Raw genomic sequence first — 20,741 nt, forward strand, 5'->3', positions numbered from 1 at the left:
ATCTCTGCTACCCAAAGGGCCCCCCACGGTGTCCTTCAGTGCTGGCCTGGTGCGGGCAGGCCTTGCCCTTCGTATGGTGGAGCTCGGGGAGCCACACCCTCAGGTGAGGAGCTGCTCTGCCTTGAGGCATCGCTCCCTCGTCCCTCCTGGAGGAAGGGGTTGGGGCTGTTCTGTTGGCCACTGGCGTGTGAGGGCTCCCTCAGTCTCTGCCACTAGCCGGGCGCATGGCTCCCGTGGCGCTGACCGGCGACCAGGGCCCAGGTGGCAGGGCCTAGGCACCTCCCGCCTCCAGTGGACACTCGACACTGTGCTGACCAGGCCCTAGGCCGAGTTGTTCCTTGACGACCCCCCACAGGTGACCGGTGGGCTTTTCTTTTTCCATTTCATCGTCCACTTGATTGCAATGTCCCTCGATCCGGCCGAAGACAGCGTCCGCCTTAAGAAGAGCTACACGGAGCCTCTGCCGACCTTCGACCGTTCCAAACATGCACACGTGATCCAGAACCAGTATTGCCACCTGTGCCAGGTCCCCGTGTAAGTGCCCAGGTGTGGGCCCGCTGACACGGGTGGCCCTGCGCCCAGGCTGCGGACTGCAGCATTTGACTCTCCAGCCACCGTGGGGCTTGCAGGGACTGGGCGGGGAGAGGCGGGGTGCCTGCCCGAGGGCCCACATCTGTGTCCATGCAGCTGACCCGCTCTGCTGCCTTTGATCTAGGAGCGGAGGGAGCACCGTCCTCCTTGAGTCCCCCACCAGATCAGAGCCCAGGGCTACTCCAGGCCTGGGGTCTCCAGTGGCCCCAGGGACGTCACTGGATGGCCTGGGAGGGAGGCCCAGTGGCTCAGGGTGGGGCCCGAGCATGGCCTCCAGGCCTCAGCCCCTGTCAGCACATGGTGGGCGTGGCAGAGGGAGGGAAGGAGCTGCAGGGCGCAGGGCCCGCCCACTGGGCTGCTGTTGCTTGTCTGCTACAGGCAGGTGGGGCTCTGGCCCGTCAACCTGCACAGACTGCTGACGGGCTGCACCCCAAATTCTTCCTTCCAGGAGCCTGAAAGCCAAACACTGCAGTGCCTGCAACAAGTGCATCTCTGGCTTCGACCACCACTGCAAATGGCTCAACAACTGTGTGGGGACCCGGAACTACTGGTGAGGAAGGAGGGGAGGGGCCAGGATCCACTGGGCAGGGGAGGGCAGGGACCAGGAACTCCTGAGCAGGAAGGAGGGAAGGGACCAGGAACTCCTGGGGTTGGGGGAGGGCAGGGGCCAGGAGTGTGTCTGCAGCAGGGGGCCGTGGGTGAGAGGGCAGGGGAGGCCATGGGAGCGGGGCACCACATCCCAACCTCCAGAACAGTGGGCTCAGCATCCCTCTGGTCTCCTTGTCTGGTTCTGGAACATGTTCAGTGGAGCCGTCCTCACACGTGCCATGTCAAGCCTGTCCCCACAAAGTAAATTGCTGGAGACCCCCATTAGCATCAACAAGGAGCCAGCCTGTCTGCGGGGCATGGGCTGGGCTAACGAGTCCTTGACCCACTGGCCTGGGCCCTTCTGCCTTCGCCTGCAGAGGCCGTCAGCCCCCAAGCACAGAGGATGTGGGCGGGGGGCTATGCCAGGAGCCAGTGTCCAGCCACGGACGGGAGGCATTTCCTCCGTGAGCTCGAGGTGCAGGGCCTGTGGGGTTCACCAGGGCCCCCCGATCTGAAGCCAGGCTGTAAGTCACTCCGCTGGCAGAGAAGGGCTGTGTGTCGCCAGGAAAACCACGAGCGCTCTCCTGGCTCCCCCACGCCGGCCAAGGAGAGAGAGGCCTCTACTGGCAGGTGGCCTCCAAGCTGCTGTCCAGGCAGAGGGTGGAGAGGGCTCTTCATTGCTTACCCACACGCGGCAGCGAGCGTGGGACGTGGGTCCCCATCGCCCAGCGAGGAGACCACGAGAGCAGCACGCCAGTCGTTCCTGCGCAGAAAGAGGCCTTGCTGCTTTGAGCAGAAGGAAGCCACAGGTTTCTTAACGAGAAAAGTCCCCTCGAAGCTGCTAGTCTGGAAGGGACCAGGATGCCCACGTCCTGCCTCGTCTCCTATGGAACGGAGCCCCGGGAAGGCCAGCAGGCGGGGTGGAACCACGGTCCACACGCTGGAGGACTCTGCTCCCCGTGGATGTGCCTCCCTGAGGCCTGAGTACCCCGAGCTGGGTGGCCACCTCTAGATCTGGTCAGTGGTCCGGAGAGAGGCCAGGGCCATCGGGGGACAGGCGAGGGCGTGTGACCCTGCCCGAAAGGAGGACGGAGTGGGCCAGGCTCCCCTGACAACAGAGCAGGCTGAGCTGCCGTTCGCAGTGAGGCCAGGAAGCCCCCTCAACAGCTCGTGAGCCCCAGGAGCTCCCCGTGTCCACCAGGCAGGGTCGGCAGGAGGGAGCGGTGCCTGGCCCACGGCAAGGGGAGGTCTGCTTTCCTCGGAAGGAGCCCACGGAAGGGAGGGGGCACCGTGTGTGCCAAGACAGCCCCACTCTGGGGACGGGGTGAGAGCAAGGGCCACTGCTGGCATATGCTCCCAGTTGCCTCCTGTCCCTGCATGTGTCAGGCGGAGAGAGCAAGCGCATTTAGGATATAATTCGGCAAAAGAAGGTGACAAAGTCTATGCCAGGACCCTGAGAGACAGGCCGGGCCTTGACAGCACGGGAAGAGCAGGACACGCACGTGGCCGAGGTGCAGCCAGATCGAAGGCTGCGGAGAGCTGGGCCCACAGACACTCCGATCAAGGGAGGGAGCTGCGCACTGTGGACAGTGGAGGGGAGACAATGAGGGCAAGCTTGACCATGTGGTTGCACCTCCCGCCTGTCCTGGGGGCCACCTGTCCAGGCAGGACGGGAGTTCTGCCCAGACAGCAGGACGGAGATGACCCCGAGGGTCAGGTGCAGAGCCCACCCACTGCCTGGACCAGAGCTCAGTGTGGGGCCTCCCCGTGTCCACACGGCCGTGGGTGCCCCGAGGACCCACTCACACAGGAGAGAGTCGGCCTGTGCAGCATGACCCAGAAGAGACGTCTGGGAGGGATGCAAGGGCCCAGATGCGGCACCCTCAGGGAAGCTGCTTGCCTCAGGGCTGCAGCCGCGCCCACCCGGTCCTGGGAATCCCTCACATCTCAGCCCTCCCCTAAAGACACGTGTAAGGAAACTTCAAGAAGTTCCAGGAAAGAAAAACGGAATCAACTAAATTTTAGGTGAACAAAAGACATTGTTTAACATTGAAAATGTTAACGGAATTGTTTCTTTTAAATATAACGACAGAAAGACTGGAGGGAAGATGTTTCAGTGAAAGCAGATGCCAAGAACTGCTACCCAGAATTTAGGGTTTGGGGTGGGCGGGTCATTCTCCGTGTCTTCTGAGCACAGACAGGAGCGCAGGAGTGACTGGTCTGACACGCAAGCACACTGCACCGTTTCTGGCACGAATATGCGCATGGGACTTCGAACGGTGGACCTGCTGCGGGCTGGATGGTCAGGCTTCCTCGGGCCTCGAGGTCAATCGCAGTGAGCCCACACGCTGTGCTAGCGTCCATCACCACACACCCCTGGCCTTCCCCGTGCCGACTCGGTGCCCTTGATAGCAAGACGGCATCGTGCAGCCCCCCACCTGTCACACCCCGATTCTGTTCGACTGCAGCAGTCCCGAACCCCGACTTGAGGCTAAGAGCTCACAGGGCTCATTTTCCACGATTCCAGAGCTCAGACGGACCCACGGAGCCGTAGGTGGGAGTGAGCCCGGGTCTGAACCGGAGGCAGCTGGGAATCGCAGGCGGGCTGTGAGCTGCGGCCCGGAAGCGGTTGAGTCCCGGGTGCCAAGGCAGCTTGGGCCAGCCACTCCCTGGCTCTGAGCCTCAGTTTCCCTATTGTGAACTGGGGGTGGCTCCCCCTCCTCGCAGCTTCCCGTGAGGATTAAACAAGATGGTGGTGTAAGTTGTGAGGAGATAGAAAACTGCACTTAGGATCGATGGTGGAAGCGGATCAGGGACCTCGCCCAGAGAGCTTGAGAGAAAACAGAGCAGGGCTGAGCTTTAGGGTGCGACCGGGAACAGGAATCGGGGCACGGGGGCAGCCGTCAGAGAGCTCCTTTAGCAGGGACGCCCACCGCGCCGTCCTGGCTGTCCACTGGCCTGGCTCTGAGCCCGCCTCTGCTTCTCCCACAGGTACTTCTTCAGCTCCGTGGCGTCTGCTTCGGCCGGACTGCTCTGCCTGATCGTCATCCTGCTGTACATCTTCACTCAGTACTTCCTGAACCCAGAGGAGCTGCGCACGGACCCCCAATACCAAAGTATGCGGCTGCCTGGGGGGCCACGCCATGTGAGGGGCTCATGTGTCAGCCTCGCCCTCCAGCTGTCTCCGGCTGTGGCGAGGGGAGCCCGCTTGCCCCAGGCCGGGTGAGCAGAACCGGTGCTGGAGCGGGGGTGCCTGGTGCTCTCCGCAGGCTAAGGGCCGCACCCAGCGTCCACCCTGCAGCCTGGCAGCTTCCTGAGGGCCCAGGAGGCAGGTGTGGGGCCCAGAGGCGCTGGCGTGGCTGCTCGGAGGCCGTGCTTCCAGGCAGCAGCAGGCATGAGAGAGCGCAGTCTGCCCTCTGTCCCTCGCGGTCAGTCATGCAGGGGCGCAGGGGTGGTGGGCAGGCAGGCTGTCTGGGGCATGGGCTTGGGATGGTGCATGGCTGCAGGCACTGCGGGCTCCACACAGCTCTCTGATAAGCGGGTCAGGGAGCCTGGCCTTGGGAACAGATGTCCACACCCAGCTCGAGGGGAGCAGATGTGGGGGCTGAAAGGTGCTCACCCTGGACCTGCGACTGTGCCCTTATCTGGAAAGGGGTCCTGGCAGACGTGATAAAGGATCTCGAGATAAGTTCATCCTGCATTGTCCAGGGCCCTGCATCCAACGTGAGTGCCCTCATCAGAGACGGAAGAGAGGGGCACAGACACAGGGGAGGCCACATGACAATGGAGGCAGAGACGGGAGTGACGCGGCCACCAGCCCAGGGAGGCCTGGAGCCCCAGAGCCCCAGGAGCTGGGAGACTCAGAGACAGGTCCTCTCCTGGAGCCTCTGGAGGGAGCACGGCCCTGCGACCCCCTAGCTTCCAGCCTCCAGAACTGGGAGAGGGTAAATTTCTGTTGTTCAAGCCACCCAGTCCGCCGTCTGTCGTCATTAGTCACCACAGCCCTGGACACGACGCAGGGGAGCACCTCATGTGGAGCACCTCCTCATGTCTGTCCCAAATGCTCTGGGACCAAAGCCCTCAGGATGCAGAGCCAGGCCCGCTGTCTCAGTCCCCAGCATCTCTCCAGACTGGCCTGCAGGCCAGTCCTCAGGGCAGGAGAATGTAGGACCTTTGTCACTCAGCCTAGGACATTCCGGGAGCCCCGGGCCCCGTCACAGGCTCCAACATCTCAGGTGCTGACGCTGGCCTTTGCAGAGGCCCAACCCTGGGCTCCAGAGCAGGACGGACAATGCCCTCCTCTCGGGGGAGTGCGCAGCCGGGACAGCCTGGAAGACGTGACGAGGACATTGCGGTGGGACTGAGGCCCCACATCTCCCTTCTCCCTGAGCCTGTGACGTGTAGGCGTCCTGCCTCGGTCCTACCGGGAGTGCCGCTGTGCCTCGTCCCAGGAGGACACTTCCTCTTCCTGGAGGGCACCATGCCCCACCCACTGTCACCCCCCAGGCCCACCCAGCATCTGGCACAGACCAGCCTCGTGGGGTGGACTGTCCAACCTGCACCTGTTCCCAAATGTGACCTGGCTATCACCATGGGACAGTGGACTGCCGGGGGCCCAGTGAGACCAGGCCCTCGCTCCATAGGAAGAGCCCCCGAGTCGTGGGCACAGCGTCTCCTGCCCACCTGACACCCTCTTGGCACTGCCTTAGCCAGAGGGGCTGTCCAGTGCCTGGCAGCTCCCAGAACCTTCGTCTTTCGAGGATGAGCTTTGTGAGCTCCACATGGAAGGCCCTGCAGCTCCCCCATCCTCTGCAAAGAGCTGGCTGATCCCACGCCCTGCGGCTGCTCCGCTGCCCCTGAGGCACTCTCTGAAATGTAGCTCCTGCCCTGTGAGCGGTGACAGTGTCAAACCCAAGGCCTGCGTGCATTCACGCCTTCTACTGGAAGCAGCCGTCCCCCCAGCGATGGTCGGTTAACTGGGCCCTCGCTTTTGGGGGCCATGAGGAGGGGGAAGGACAGGAGGAGCCAGTGGCCACCCAGAGCCACCGGCCTCAGCGATCTCGGCGCACGTGCAGAGGCCACATGAGGCCAGCTTCTCCCTGCAACTGGCCAGTTCTGGAAGCACAGTGTGATTGGCGCCACGTGAATCCTGTGACTGTGGACTGAGACAATTTCCTGGGAGGAAATTCCACAGAGCTTCCGAACCACCAGTTCCCTGGGATGCTCTGCTCTCATTGGCGGCAATTCATCAGGACATCACCTGCCAAGAGGACAAGTGGGGGTTCAGCTGCCCCACGGTTCAGCCCAGCCCCACACACCCCATGCTGCAGCCCCTGGGGCACCAGACTCTGCCCTGGACACTGCCGCGGCCGTGTACCATGACAGGGCGTGGCAACTGCCTTGTGGGAGGCCACATAGGGAGCTGGGTCAAGGTCCCTTTTGGAATTTATTGTGGGGCAGACATTTCAACTGGAATTCAGTCTTCCCTGGCCCGCCTGCACAGCCCTTCACTATGCTTCTCACACTTAATATTTAGAAGTGGTGTGGTTGTGCCCGTCACACCCCTGGGGCACAGAGCACCATGTCCTAGGATTGCCCCAAAGTGGTGGCTGTAGCCTCCAGCTCTATCTGAGAGTGGCTGCTTGAGCATGGAGAGGGCTCTGGGAGGCCTGCAGGAAAGGGTGAGCGCTGGGGTCAGGCAGAGGGTCAGGCTCTGTGACCTGGGTACTTAGTCACCTCTCCCAACCTTACCTTCCAGATCTATAAAGTGGGACCATAATACCCACCGCAGTCAGGAGGGGCTTAAGTGAGGACTTAGGTGAGGCAGGGCACACACCTGGGCAAGAAGAAGGTGCTCACTCGGGCAAGGAGGAAACGCTCACCTGGGTGAGGAGGAAATGCTCACCTGGGCAAGGAGACGCTCACCTGGGCAGGGAGGCGCTCACCTGGGCAGGGAGGCGCTCCCGCGGGCTGGTGCTCGCTCCCCCACTGCCCAGCTCTGTCCTGTGGAGCTCACCTGATGAGAGGGGCTGCTGCATCAGCAGGCACTAGATGCACGGATCTCTCCTTTGCCTCCACAGGCGTCTCCAGGAAGAACACGTGGCTGCTGTTCCTCCCCCTCTTTCCTGTGAGGACCAGCACCCCAGTGGTCCTGGGCATCGGCGTGTCCATGCTGCTGTTGGACATCATGACCCTTGTGATGCTGGGACACCTGCTCATCTTCCACCTCTACCTGAGTACGTGTCCCCAAGCCCTACCTCCAGGTTGGCCAGTCTTTGCCCCCTCGTGTTCCCGTGTCCCGAGGCAGGTGGCCCCTCAGTCAGCCTCTGCCAGAAACAAGCTCAAAGCACCAAGGACAAATCACAGGAAGAGAGAGAAAGCCAAGAGGGCAGCAGGTCCAGCAGTGGCTGAATTCTGCTCTGAGACCTGCAGGAAACATGGAAGAGATTTAAAGAATAGAAAGTTAAAGTGCTCAGAGAGAGAAAGAAACGGAATTTATGAGGCAGGAACAGGGCACTATGAAAAAAGAACAGGGGATTTAGAAAAGTGCCTGGCAGAAATCCTAACAAGGAAAAACCTTAAACTCAGCGACAGGGTCTCCGCTCACCAAACGCTGCAGGGAGAACCGGTGGGTTTCTAGTGTCTGCCTGGTGGCTGCATGTGGCAGGCTCCTCTGTGTCCTTGACTTGGGGGGCTCCCCCACCCTGTGAGGCTTTCCCTAGAAGTGACCACAGTTACCCTCCGCAGCCTCCAGGAGAAGGCAGCAGCAGGAGGAACCTGGTGGCTGTGGGGCTGGTCTAGTCGGGGAGTGCCCCCGCCGAGCCGGGCAGTGCATGGAGTCAGCGCCCGAAGCCCAGGCGGCTGAGCTCTTCCCAAAGCTGCTGGGTGCACTGGTGGCACTGGGAGCAGCGGGTCACGGGGTCAGGGGTGCACTTTTGGGATGGCGCCGCAGCAGCAGCATGCATGACTGCCTGCAGCTGGCAAGTCAGAGGCAGGCAAGCACGGCTGGGCGCCCGTGCAGCCACCCAGGAGGGACGTGGTGAGCTAACAGGGTGAGGGGCCTGGAGGACTCAAGATCCACGGGCCTTCAGGACCAAGTGGAGTCGGACGTGAGCGCACGGGCCTCCAGGGTTCCCACTCAGCCGACCAGGAGGACAGCGGTGTCACTCACTGCCCACAGTGACACACAGAGACCCTCAGTGGGGGAGAAAAGCACCAGGTTCAGGACTGCACATGCCGATTTTACCATATTTGCACATCAAAGGATAGATTTCCAGGAAAAAGCTGGGATATTAGTTATTGTTAGTTAGAGTAAAATTACCTAAAACGTAGCCACTTAAAACAACACGTTTATTACCTCCCAGTTCTGTGGGTCGGAGGTCAGCAGAGCTCAGCAGGGTCCTCTGGCCCGGGCCCCCTCACGAGGCTTCAGGCAAGGTGCCAGCAGGGCACGGTCTCGTTGGACCTGGGAGGACCCACTTCCAGGTGCATCCCCGGGTCATTGGCAGGGTCAGCTCTTTGCCCTGGTTCCTCGTGAGTTCTTGGCCCGCGGCCTCATCCGTTCCATCTTGTGTGGACGCTCCACAGAGGATCTGGCCACCGGGCAGCTGGCTTCATCCGAGGAGCACATGAGAGGGCAGCGAGGCAGAAGCTAGCCTTTTGCAACCCAGTCTGGGAAGTGACGTCTCATCACTTTCTGTGCAAGTGACTAGGACCAGCCCCCACTCCAGGGGAGAGACTGCAGGAGGCGGGAGCGCCCCGGCGTGGGGGAGTGCTCAGGGACACGTCAGTTGGATGCTGCCTTTTGAAGCCCGGGAGAGGGGCACTCTGACGAGTCCTCAGCACATCAGTGGGAGTGGGACCGTCGGTGAGGACAGGATATCCGGGAATCCACGTGGATGCAGAGAGTGCCCGCACCGAGGTGTGAGGGAAACCACGGCCACAGCCAGTGGGAGAGAAAGTGTCTCGGGTGATGTTAGGGGGAGCAGACTAAGGCGCGGGCACCTGAGAACACGGGGAGAGACTCTCTGGCGTCCATCTGGCACACGCTGCGCTCGGCCTCACAGTTCCTCGCCCGTGAGGCTTAAAGCTCTGCGACTCCCTCTCCTCTGAGACTTTATCGTCGCTGCCAGATTAAAACGGTTTACAGGAAACTTACTCCGAACGAGTGTGAGCTCTGGGACACACAGGGCTTGCTTATAATCTGATTTTGATGGTATTTGTGCAAACTCGTGCAAAAGAATGACTATTTTCACTGGAATATAAACAAGTGCAAGTTTTATATCCTCAAACTCTGACACAGGTTCCGAGGGAACGTGGAAGAATGGAATAAGAGCCAGGTAGAGTTAATCAAGAAAGATAAGTCAAGCGCAAGCAAAACAGAAACACAAGCCCTGTAGAACCTGCCTGGGAAGGGCTGGGGCTCCGTCTTCGGGGACCAGCTGCCCGGCAGGCAGCCTCCGAGGGCTGCACTGGGTCTGTGGGGCAGCCGGCGCCACTGTCTGCTCCTCGAGCTGCAAATAGGCTTCTGAGGGTGGCCCTTTTCACTTTCCAGAAATAATTATAAACCTTCTGTTTTCATGTGTGTTGGTTTTTAGGGACAGAGAAATGGAAAGTCTGGCCCTTCTGTGGAAGCACAAGGCAAAAATAGGCACAGAGCCCATCTTCACTAGTACTCCTTTTGCGTTGACAGCCACGTCTCTCAGATTTCCTTTTAAAATCCTGAGGTGCTTCTGCCACGTGCTGGACAGCCAGTGTCTCAGCTTAATCCAAACCGAGCTGGGCACGGTACTCGCCATAGGTCCATATTTACTTTCTGGGCCTGTGGGGCAAGCAGGGCAGCCGTGCCTGGGATGGGGGGCCAGTGAGCCTCAGGTTTGCTGCCCAATGGCCGGGTGTGCTCTGGAGTGGCTGTCCAGCAGCTCCTCAGTGTTCCAGCTTAGGAACCAGCTCCCGACGCCCCCGCTGGAGCCCTGGGAGGGTGCACTGCCTGCTTGTTCTTGGGCACCAAGCACAGCTGATGAATAATAACTCCATCCTCTGCCTTCTTTCTCTTTTCTAGTGGCCAAAAAGATGAGCACGTTTGAATATATGACACAGGGCCGCCTCCGACAGGATGCAAAAACCCCAGAAGCGAAGAAAGGGCTGTCCATCCAAATAGAATTGCCACAGGTACCAATGTCCCTCTGCGTCACCACTCATGTTCATCCAGGGCTGGGACAATGCCCCAGATTGCCCTGAGGCTGGGACCTCTTAGCCACAACCCTCTGCTTCTGCACTGGCTTGGTCCTGTGAGTCTGTGTGTGGGAGTGTGCGCGTGATGTGTGTGATGCTGGGCATGTTTGTGTGTGTGTGTGTGAGTGTGTTTGGTTTGTGGGGTGCATGTGTGTGTTACACTGTTTCTAAGTTCACTCCTCACAGGACCAAGCCAGCAGGGCTGACTCCTTTTAGGCCCACCCATTTCTGCAGCCGCTCCTCATCAAATTAAAAAAAATTTGCTCTTCGAAGTGCACCATTAACAAAATGAAAATATAAGCCAGAGACAGAAATAAAATATTTGCAAATCATATACTTGTATCCAGAATATATAAAGAATTTTCAAAACTCAATTATGAGGAAAATACCCCAGTTTTTAAAACGGGCCAAAAGATTTGAACAAGCTGTTCAGCCAGGAGGATCTATGGGCGGCAAATAAGCACATGAAAAGGTGGTCAACAGCCTTCAGCGTTAAGGGAGTGCAAATTGAAACCACAACACGATACCACTGCACACCAGTCAGAAGGGCTGAAAGCACAAGGACTGATGATACCAAGTGCTGGTGAAGCCGGGGACGTGGAAGGCTCCCCCGTTGCCAGTGGGGATGTAAGATCACACCAGTTTGGAGAGCAGTGTGGCATTTTCTTAAGAAGCTAAGTATGTTCTTATCATTTGACCCAGCTTCCCATTCCGGCTTCTAACCAAAGAGAAGGGAAAACGAACCTATGCAGGTGACAAGGGTTGAGGTGAAGGCGGTGTCCCCCCGTGAGACCCTCTCCCAGGACCGGGGGGATGCTGCGGCACCATTGCTCAGGATCAACTAAGAATTGATTTGAATGTTGTCGAAAAATAAGCTCAGTGTCAGCAGCCTTTTTTCATTTTGTGAATTTTCATTCATCCCCGACAGGAAGCAGATGAAGACCTGAGTCCGTCTGCGCGTGGGTGAGTTGTCATCTTACTGGAGCTGTTCTATCTGTCTGAAAAATAGCTATCCTCTCGTTTTCACTGTGTTGCTTTAAAAAGCCTTCTTTACTCCAAGGTTAAACAAATATCCTCCCTATTGTTTGCTAATATTTGCATAATTTTTATTTGCTTTCTTTACGTTTTGATTTTCAAGCCATCTTGAATTTATTTTTATATTCACTGAGACAGGAGCCAAGGTTATTTTGTTGCAATGCGACTTGTGGTCGCCGCCTTGTGGATGAACGATCCTTCTTTCCTCATCAAATCGAAAGGCCCCTTCTGTGATACCCCAGATTCCCACAAGCACTGGGCCCAGATCTGCTTCTGGATGCTGGTGTCTGCCTCACTGCTCTGTGTCCTTCAGCCACACGGTGCTGTTTAGCTGATGAGGTTTCACTGAGCCGCCTTTCAACATCTGCTAGGCGGATCCCTCTCGAGATTTTTTCATTACTTTTGACAGTTCTTTCACACACTTATTTTCCATATGAACTTTAAAACCGCTCTGTGCAGTTCCGAGAAAGCTGGAGTTGGAACTGGAGTTACAGTAAACATTCACCTGTATGTGGGAGGGACCAACACTGTCCCCACCCACAGCTGCGCATCTCTGCAGTCACGACAGGGACACCACAAGCCAGTCTCCCCTGGGGCACCAAGGGGCCGGGAGAGCGGCCACCAGCCCTTCCCAAGCTGCGCTCCCCAAGCCCCGCCCTTTGCCGAGACCAGCTGAGGGCAGCTCCAGCTTTCCCGGGCCAGGAGGATGGGGCCGGGTTCCTGGGGGGCTCAAATCTCACCATCCTACAACCACATGGCAGAGAGACTCCGTGAGTCCGAAAAGGGAAGCTGAGGAGAAACGCACCGTTAGTCGCTTCTCAACGGCTGGACCGACTCGCGAGTTTGCTCAGTTTAACAATCAGGAGTGGAGTTTAGTGTGAAAACGTCCTTCCCTTTCAGACGACCCACTATTTTTCCTACTAAACTTATTTCCTTAGAAACCTGGTTGGCAAGACTGTGGTGAAAATTTACGTCACTCGAATTTCAGTTTGACGCATTCTCTATGATCCTTTAAATACAATCTAAGAGCACTTTTCTTTTACCCCTTCCTGTCAAGAATGACAGACTTAACTGGAACTAGGTCAGCAAACTTACACTCTAAAGCCAAACAAAGACCAAAACCTAGTGTTTTCAGATTGACTAGTCAGTGCACATTCATTATGAAAACTTTGGAAACAGCAAAAATTCCCATTGCAGGAATGAACATCACTTTATAGTTCCCCACCCACCGATAGCCACTGCTGGCGTTTTGATTAGTATCTTCCAAGTCTTCCTTTTTAATATTATTCTTATTATGAAGGAAATAACATACATTATATACATAATGCATTATATAATGTTTTGTTTCATAAAAATGTAAAGTACAACTCTTTAGAAGCCTTTTTAAAAACTCCATTTATTGTGAACAGTGTCTGTTAAAACAAAAACATGATTTTTATGAATATAAATTATTCCATCTTTGGGATGTACCATATTCCTCATTTCTGGAAAATTATTTTTCATTTTCAATCTAGTCTGTACTTCAACAGGAAGACGAGCTAAGCTTGTTTACTGAAAGGCACAGTTGTGCGGAAAGCAGGATGTAGCACCGTGCAGGTTACAAACCCTCCCGATGCAAGGGGCAGACGACACCAAGGGCCTTTGTTGCAGAAGCGTTGCCAGGGTAACCTAGCGTAGTCAACCTGCTGGTCGATTAAGTAGACACACAAAGCCTGCTGTAGCACGTCAGAGTGTCAGCTCCTAGGAGTCAGGGAATGTGTTTAAATCGCAGGACGCTAAGCCAATGCAAGGAAGGAAGATTCCCTCGGTAAGAGCCTGTGGAGTGAGCTGATGTTAGTCGCAGACACCTTTTGGGGGAAAACTTTGTGTGGAACTTGAGGGGGTCTCTCTCTAGTAGTGGTTATCAGACCAATTTATTGGGAGCGTTTCTTCTGGACCATTTGTCTGTTCTGGAACATTGTATGGAACAGATGTATAGAAATTGACCAGATAAGATGGAAACATGAATAGGGCGTAGGATCACACATCTGAAGATCCTTCTTGCGTAATTTTAAAGGAGTTCTACCAGATAATGTCCCTCAAGCGGCTTGTATTAGTTTTCAGTTGCTACGTAGGAAATTCCCACAAATCGAGTGCCTTAAACAAGACATTCTCGCTCAGTGTCCATGGGTCACGAGCCTGAACAAGCTCAGCGGGGTCCCTGCTTAATGCCTCACAGGCAGCAGGCAGTGTTCACCAGGTCAGCATTCCTTTCTGGAAACTGTAGGGAAGAATTGGTTTCTGAGCTTATTTAGATGTTGACTGAATTTATTGCTTTCTCCTGCTTTCCATGCTGCTCCCTCGGTCTTTGAGTCAGTGGTGGTGGGTCAAGTCCTTCTCATGCTCCAGAACTCTCTGACTTCCTCCTCTTCCTTATTTCTCAGTTTTTAGAAGTTCATGTGACTACACTGGACCTGGATAAGCCAGGAGACTCCTCCTGTGTTAGTTTCCTAGAGCTGCTGCAAGGAATTGCCACCAAGTGGGAATGTTGTGGGCGCCAAGGCACATCATCCTGTCCATTTGTCAGTGAGCCCTGCTGATTCACTGCTGCACCCACAGACGTGTGGCTGCAGTGGTCCAGTGTGGGGTGCTCAGCGAGAAGCCCCTCTCCTTGGCGTCCCACCAGCAGGCAGTCACGGTCCTTTGCACGTGGAGCTGCTGCAGGGCGTTTCACAGGGTGCAACCAATTCAGGAGCCCTCAAACAGCCTCCCAGGGTCTGCCGGCCTCTGAGGTTCTGCCGACAGGGCAGAAACCACAATAATGGCGCTTGTAGGATGCTTTGCAGGCTTCATCGGCCCTCTGTGAGCTCACTGCCCAAAGGAAGTTCTTCCTTGCTGACACACTCTTTCCTTGCTCCTGCCCCGTCCTAGCAAAGGGAAGCACAAGCAGTTCCTGAGGTTTCCTTGGTGCCAGAACATGTGCTCCTTAAGCACCATACACCCAAAGAAATCCTCGCCGCCAAAGGTAAGCCCAGAGCCGCCAGAGTGAAAGCCAAATGTGGGGTCTAGGGCCCCGCCAAGAATGAGGCTAGAACAATGTTGGGAACTGCTTGTTTGGCTGCTTTGAAGCGTTTCTGTAGTACCCAGGGATGCTACTCAAATGGGAGCAAAGGCAGGTGGGAAATAAAAGAAAAAGTGAGGGGCAGAAAGTATTCTTGACCGTGAGGCTTGTATTGTGTGTTCTGTGTGTGTGTGTGTGTGTTTGTGTGTGTGTGTGTGTGTGTGTTAGTGTGTTTGGTGTGCTGTGGGTGTGCAGTTGTGTCTGTGCATGTGTGTGTTATACCATTTCTGTGTCCGCTCCTCACAGGATCAAGCCAGCAGGGCTGACTCCTTTTAGGCCCACCCACTTCTGCAGCTGCTCCAGAGGTCAGCTGCCTGGGGGTTTCTGGTGGGCAATTTTTAAGCAGAGTTTGCGACTCTGCTGATTTCTGAAGGTTACAGTGACTTCATTTCCTCTGAGGGAGGGGCTTCATCTCTCTGCAATCTCTGCAGGGCATCAGAGAGAGACCTCCTCATAATAATTTAGAACTAGGGAGGAGGTTGGCACCCACCTTTAGTCACAGTAACATTGTCAGCAAAGGCTTTTTCCTTGCTTGCACCTGTCCTAAAAGTTTGGAGACACGTTTAGTGGAACCTGTCGTGCCTCCAGTCTGCCCCCACAAGACTCAGCCGCCAAAGGTGATCCTCACTCCACGCCACAAACAAGTGGCCATGGGTTTTTCTTTGCGACCATGAAACCCGGGTGATCCTGTGTTCCGATTTGCCTGGGCCAGTCCCATGCAACACCTGCTGCCAGCCCTGACCGCGCAGCCGCCACCCTGAGAGACACTCGTCAGTGACCATTGCGTCAAGTCCCACTACAGATTCTCCAGACACAGCTTCATTGTTTCTACTCAGTGGCCAATAGCAGGCACTGAGGCCCAGCTCCTCTCTAAGTGCAGGCCGATCTTTCGGGCTCTGAGAGCTGAAGCCTTTCCCCCCACACCTAGCAGGACAAATTCTCTTCAGTATTCAGGAACATAAAACGTCAAACGCACAGAGATGGCTCTGTAATGCAAAAGTAGTGACATTATGGGTTTGGGTCTCTTAAACTTTTCTTTACTTAATTATAAATGTTCCAAGGTTGAAATATGCTTTATTACTTAAGAAAGAGATTTATCATTCTACTGACTTGATACACATTGCCAAAACCGGTTCAAGAAGGAATAGAAAATTCAAATAGACATAAACAAGTAGACACACTGAACTAATTTAAAATTCCCCAGAAAGAAAGTTCCAGGCCCTGATGGCTTCATTGGTAAATTCTACCTAATACTTTAAGAAAAATAATACCAATCACGCACAAACTTTCAGAAAATAGAAGGGGAAGTAACACTTCCCAACTCATTCTGCCAGGCCAGACGATGTCATCCCAAAGGAAGAATATCATAAGCCGATACCACTCATGAATCTGCAGGCAAATATCATTAACGAAATATTAGCAAACCAAATGCAGTCACATATATGCAGGATTATATGTTGTGACTTAAGTGAGGTTTATTCCAGGAATGCAAGGTTGATTTAATGTCTGAAACTAGATTAATGTAATAAGCATATTAATAAAATAAAGTACCATAAACATATGAGCACATCAATCAGAAAAAAGCATTTGACATGATAACGCATCTATCTATGATTAAGAAGTTTCATAACGTAGAAAAAAATCCCCAATCTGATAAAGAGCACAGATGAAACTTAAAACTAATTCATACTGAATGCTTTCCCCTTAGGACTGGGACCAAGGCAAGAATGCCCACTCCGAACTTCTATTTCAACATTTTAATAAAGTTCCAGTTGGTGCACTAAAGCAAGAAATATAAATTGAAGGCATATGGATTTGAAAGGGAAACTGTATGTTTCTACATGAAACATGATCCTAACAAATTTGCAAGAAAGCTAGTAGAACTAATCAGATAGATTAGCAAGGCAGTAGCATATAAAAATCAATACAAAAAGTCAACTATATTTCTGTATACTAGCAATGAAGAAACTGAAAATGGTATTAAGAAAACTATTCCATTCACAACAGCACCAAAAATAATAAAATAACAAAACGAGTGCAAAATCTGTATACTTAAAGCTACAAACCATTGCTGAGAGAAATTAAACACGATCCAAATAAATGGAAAGATTTACGATATTCGTGGACTGGAACACTCAATATTGCCATGATGGAAAATTTGCCCCAAGTTTATCTACAGACTTACCATGATCTCTTTTGAATTCCCACCAAGCCAGCAAGATTTTTCTTTAAGGAAATAGCAAGCTGATCCTAAAATGTATATGGAAATTCAGAGGACTTCAAGTGGCCAAAATAATTTAGAAAAAGAGGAACAGAATTGGAGGACTTCCACAATCTGACTGCAAAATTTAATCTAAAGCTACAGTAATCAAGGCAGTGTGGGACTGGCATAAGGACGACATATAGATCAATAGAACAGAGCAGAAACTCCAGAAATAAAACTTTTACATTTCTGATCAATGGATTTTAAACAAAGGTGCCAAAGCATTTCAAAGAGGAGAAATAAGAGTATTTTCAATAAACAGTATTGGAACAATTAAATAACTATATGCAAAAAAAAAAAAAAGGAAGAAAAAACCCCTTAACGCCCTTCTTCACACCATACACAAAAAAGAACTCAAAATTGATCATAGACTGACATCTAAGAGCTAAACTATAACACTTTAGGAAGAAAGAATAAAATCTTCATGATCTTGAGTTAGACAGTTTTCTTTAACATGACACCAAAAGCACTATTAAAGAAAAAAATGAGAAATTGTACTTCATCAAAATTAAAAACATCCGCTCTTCAAAAGTGACCATTACAAAAATAAAAATATAAGCCACAGGCCAGAATAAATATTTGCAAACCCTATAACTGTACTCAGAATATATAAAGAACTTTCAAATCTCAGTAAGGAAAACAGCCCTGTTATAACAAACCGTTCACCGAGGAGGCTCTGTGGGCGGCCAATAAGCACATGAAAAGATGGCCACAGCCTTCAACATTAGGGGAGTGCAGATTCAATCCACAATAGAATACCGCTACACACCCATCAGAATGGCTAAAAGCAAAAAGACTGACAATACCAAGTGTTGGTGAAAATGTGGAGGAAGGGAAGGCTCATATGTTGGTAGCTGAAAGTAAAATGGGAATGTATTTTTTACAGATTGGCAGCTGAGCTGACATCTGTTGCCAATCTTCTTTTCTTCTTCTTCTTCTCCCCAAAGCCCCCCAGCACATAGTTGTCTATTCTAGTTGTAGGTCCTTCTGGTTGTGCTGTGTGGGACGCCACCTCAGCGTGGCCTGACGAGCAGTGCCATGTCTGTGCCCAGGATCCTAGCTGGTGAAACCCCAGGCCTCCAAAGGGGAACGCCGAACTTAACCACTTGGCCACGGGGCCGACCCCTAAAATGAGAATTTAAAGTGACGTCACTTTGGAAAGCAGTTTGGCATTTTCTTAAAAACTTAAATACATTCTTATCATTTTACCCAGCTTCCCACTCCTGGGTTCTTACCAATGAGACATGAAAACACCTTTGTGCCTGTAACAGGGTTTGGGAAGAAGTGGGCTTTCCCACCAGTGAGGTCCTTTCCCAGGCCTCAGGATTCCCTGAGATACCATGACTTAAAACTGACTAGTAACGGACTTGAATTTTCTGAAAGATTAACCTCAATATCAAATTTCTTTTTCTGTTTTATTAATTTTCATTTTCCCCCACAGCAAACAGTTGTCGACCCAAATTCATCTGCTTCTGGGTAAGTTCTGTGCTTACTAGAGTTGTTTTTGCCGTCTGAAAAATAGCTATATTCTCTTCTTAAGTCAAATTACTTTGGAAAATAATTGATCTGTGATGGGATATTTTTAAATAATATGATACAATAGAAAATAAAATTGTTCCATTTAACTTTATTAACATTTATAGCCATTCATGTATCTCATTTTCACTTATCCTACTTGCAAAAACTACGATAATTCTTCTCTCCCTTCTTTACAACTAACATCTGAACTAATCTGCAGAAATGAGTCAATGCTCATTTAAGTAAGTGACAGCTCTGCCCCTGGAACACTGCACACAAGCACGTGTGCACACGCAGTGCACATGACCTTTCACCTTCAAAATCACAAGAGCTGAGAGTGGTCCATTATAAAGGCCACGATCCACAGTAAGTGCACATTTTTAAAAGTGTGCTCTGTCTCCGTGATGAAACTGTTTGCGGCCATGAAAAATCATCTCCTAGAATATCCAGAAACAAGAAATATGCTCACAGTGTTATGGTGAGTGCTTTAGTTTGCTAGAGCTGCCATAACAAAGTACCACAAAAGAGGTGGCTTAAAAGATAGAAATGTGTTGTCTCACTGTTCTGGAGGCTGGAAGTCTGAAATCGAGGCCTTGGCAGGAGCTGTTCCTTCTGAGGGCTGCAGGGTCTGGTCCAGTCTTCCCTTCTTGGCTTGTGGACATGGATCACTCTGTGTCTCTTTGCATCATCTTCCTTCTATGCCTGTCTGTCTGTGTGTCCACATTTCCTCTTTTCATAAGGCTACCATTCATATTGGGATTAGTGCCCACTCTAACCACCTCATTTTAGCTTCATTGCTTCTGAAAGACCCTCTCTCCAAACAAGGTCACATTTTGAGGTCCTAGGGGTTCGGGTTCCAATATATCTTTTTTGAAGGGACACAATTTAACCCATAGCAGGCTGCCCTCTGGCCCTTCAAAATCCATGTCCTTCCCACGTGCAGCATAATTCACCCCATTACAGCTTCCCCCAATGCAAGCATCAACTCAAAGTCCCAAATCTGATCATCTAAGTCATCCAAATCAGTGATGGCTGAGACTCAGGATATGATTCATCCTGGACAAAATCTCTCTCTATCTGTGAACCTGTGAAACCAGGCAAGTTATTTGCTTCCAAAATATACTGAGAGGACAGGCATAGGATAGACATTCCCATTCCAAAGGGAAGAAAGGGTCACCAGTCCCAAGCAAATCTGAAACCCAGCAGGGCAAATTGCTCAGATTTTGTCCTGAGAATACTCTTCTTTGGCTTGATGACCTGTGCTGTCACCAGGCCACCCGGTTAATGGCTCTACCACGCCCAGCTCCAGCCAGGAAGCTGGGTTTCTTACCCATTTAAAACTTGAGAATCAGTTGAGACTTTTTCAGCCCCAAGTCCTCTAATCATTCACTTTGCCGGACAAAACCGTGAGAGTCACCATCAGGCACCATCATGCTGTCTGGTTTATCTTGAGCGCCAATTCTGCTTAACAAAGACAGCAGCCCTTGAGAATGGAGGTGGTGGCTTCACCCTCTGGAACCAAGGAGGTGGTCCTGATCTTGGAGCATTTTCCCTTCTCTTAAAGGATAACGCATGTCACAGCCAGAAAGCTCCGCAGGCCTATTTCCTGCAGGAGAATTCTGAAGTCTGATGGCCTTCCTTCCTTTTGTCCCATCTGAGACCTTTCCAGAAGCACCGTGACCTTTCATGGTTCTAGCAACGTTCTGTTCATGATGATACCTGAATTCTCTAAGGTGATAGAAGCTTGCTCTACAGAGCCGAAATCTTTCTGAAATCTCACCTTTAATGTCTGTATTTCTACCAACAGTCTTTTGAAGGCAATCTAGGCTTTTTCTATCATTCACCCAAAACTCTTTAAGCCTCTATTCATTACCCAATTCCAAGGTCAATTCCACATTTTTAGATATTTGTAACGACAGCAGCCCACTTCCCTGTACCAAAATCTGTATTAGTTTGTCTGCACCCTGATCTGGGGACCAGGACTCCAATATGGCATTTTCGAGAAGACGCAATGCAACCACAGCAACAAGCACATTTTTAATTCTTGTTCCCCACTGTATTTTCCTCAGAACACAAGGTGCATATATTACCTCTCTGATATAAAAAAAAAAGACTAGTTCACAATACTGGATTGTATGTTTGAAAGTTGCTAAGAGAGAAAAGTTTTCATTATAAGGAAAAAAATTGTAGCTATGTGAGGTGATGGATATTAACTAAACTTATTGTGGTAATCATTTCATAGTATATACAAATATTGAATGATTATGTTGTGCACCTTAACCTTATATGATGTTATATGTCACGTACGTCTCAATAGAACTGGAAGCAAAGGTTACTTTTAGAAAACATTTTTCAATGTTTTAAACATTAACGTATTTAGATACTGCATTCCTACCCTTTAACAACAAATTT

General features: G+C 52.1%; 1 protein-coding gene across 4 annotated transcripts in view; it reads left to right on the top strand.

Annotated features, from left to right (window-relative positions):
- The window catches only part of LOC106835877 (palmitoyltransferase ZDHHC11), a 73,921-nt gene that overhangs the window by 27,423 nt on the left and 25,757 nt on the right, over positions 1 to 20,741 (top strand). For all 4 annotated transcript variants that reach the window (XM_070519906.1, XM_070519904.1, XM_070519905.1 and 1 more), the window contains 8 exons: positions 356 to 534; positions 1,040 to 1,141; positions 4,171 to 4,295; positions 7,260 to 7,415; positions 10,241 to 10,350; positions 11,342 to 11,376; positions 14,359 to 14,452; positions 18,253 to 18,287. In XM_070519906.1, the coding sequence (XP_070376007.1) occupies positions 356 to 534; positions 1,040 to 1,141; positions 4,171 to 4,295; positions 7,260 to 7,415; positions 10,241 to 10,350; positions 11,342 to 11,376; positions 14,359 to 14,452; positions 18,253 to 18,287 (836 nt within the window). The remainder of the gene's footprint in view (positions 1 to 355; positions 535 to 1,039; positions 1,142 to 4,170; positions 4,296 to 7,259; positions 7,416 to 10,240; positions 10,351 to 11,341; positions 11,377 to 14,358; positions 14,453 to 18,252; positions 18,288 to 20,741) is intronic.

Source organism: Equus asinus, chromosome 10 (genome assembly GCF_041296235.1).
Source record: "Equus asinus isolate D_3611 breed Donkey chromosome 10, EquAss-T2T_v2, whole genome shotgun sequence".
NCBI classification, from domain to species: domain Eukaryota; kingdom Metazoa; phylum Chordata; class Mammalia; order Perissodactyla; family Equidae; genus Equus; species Equus asinus.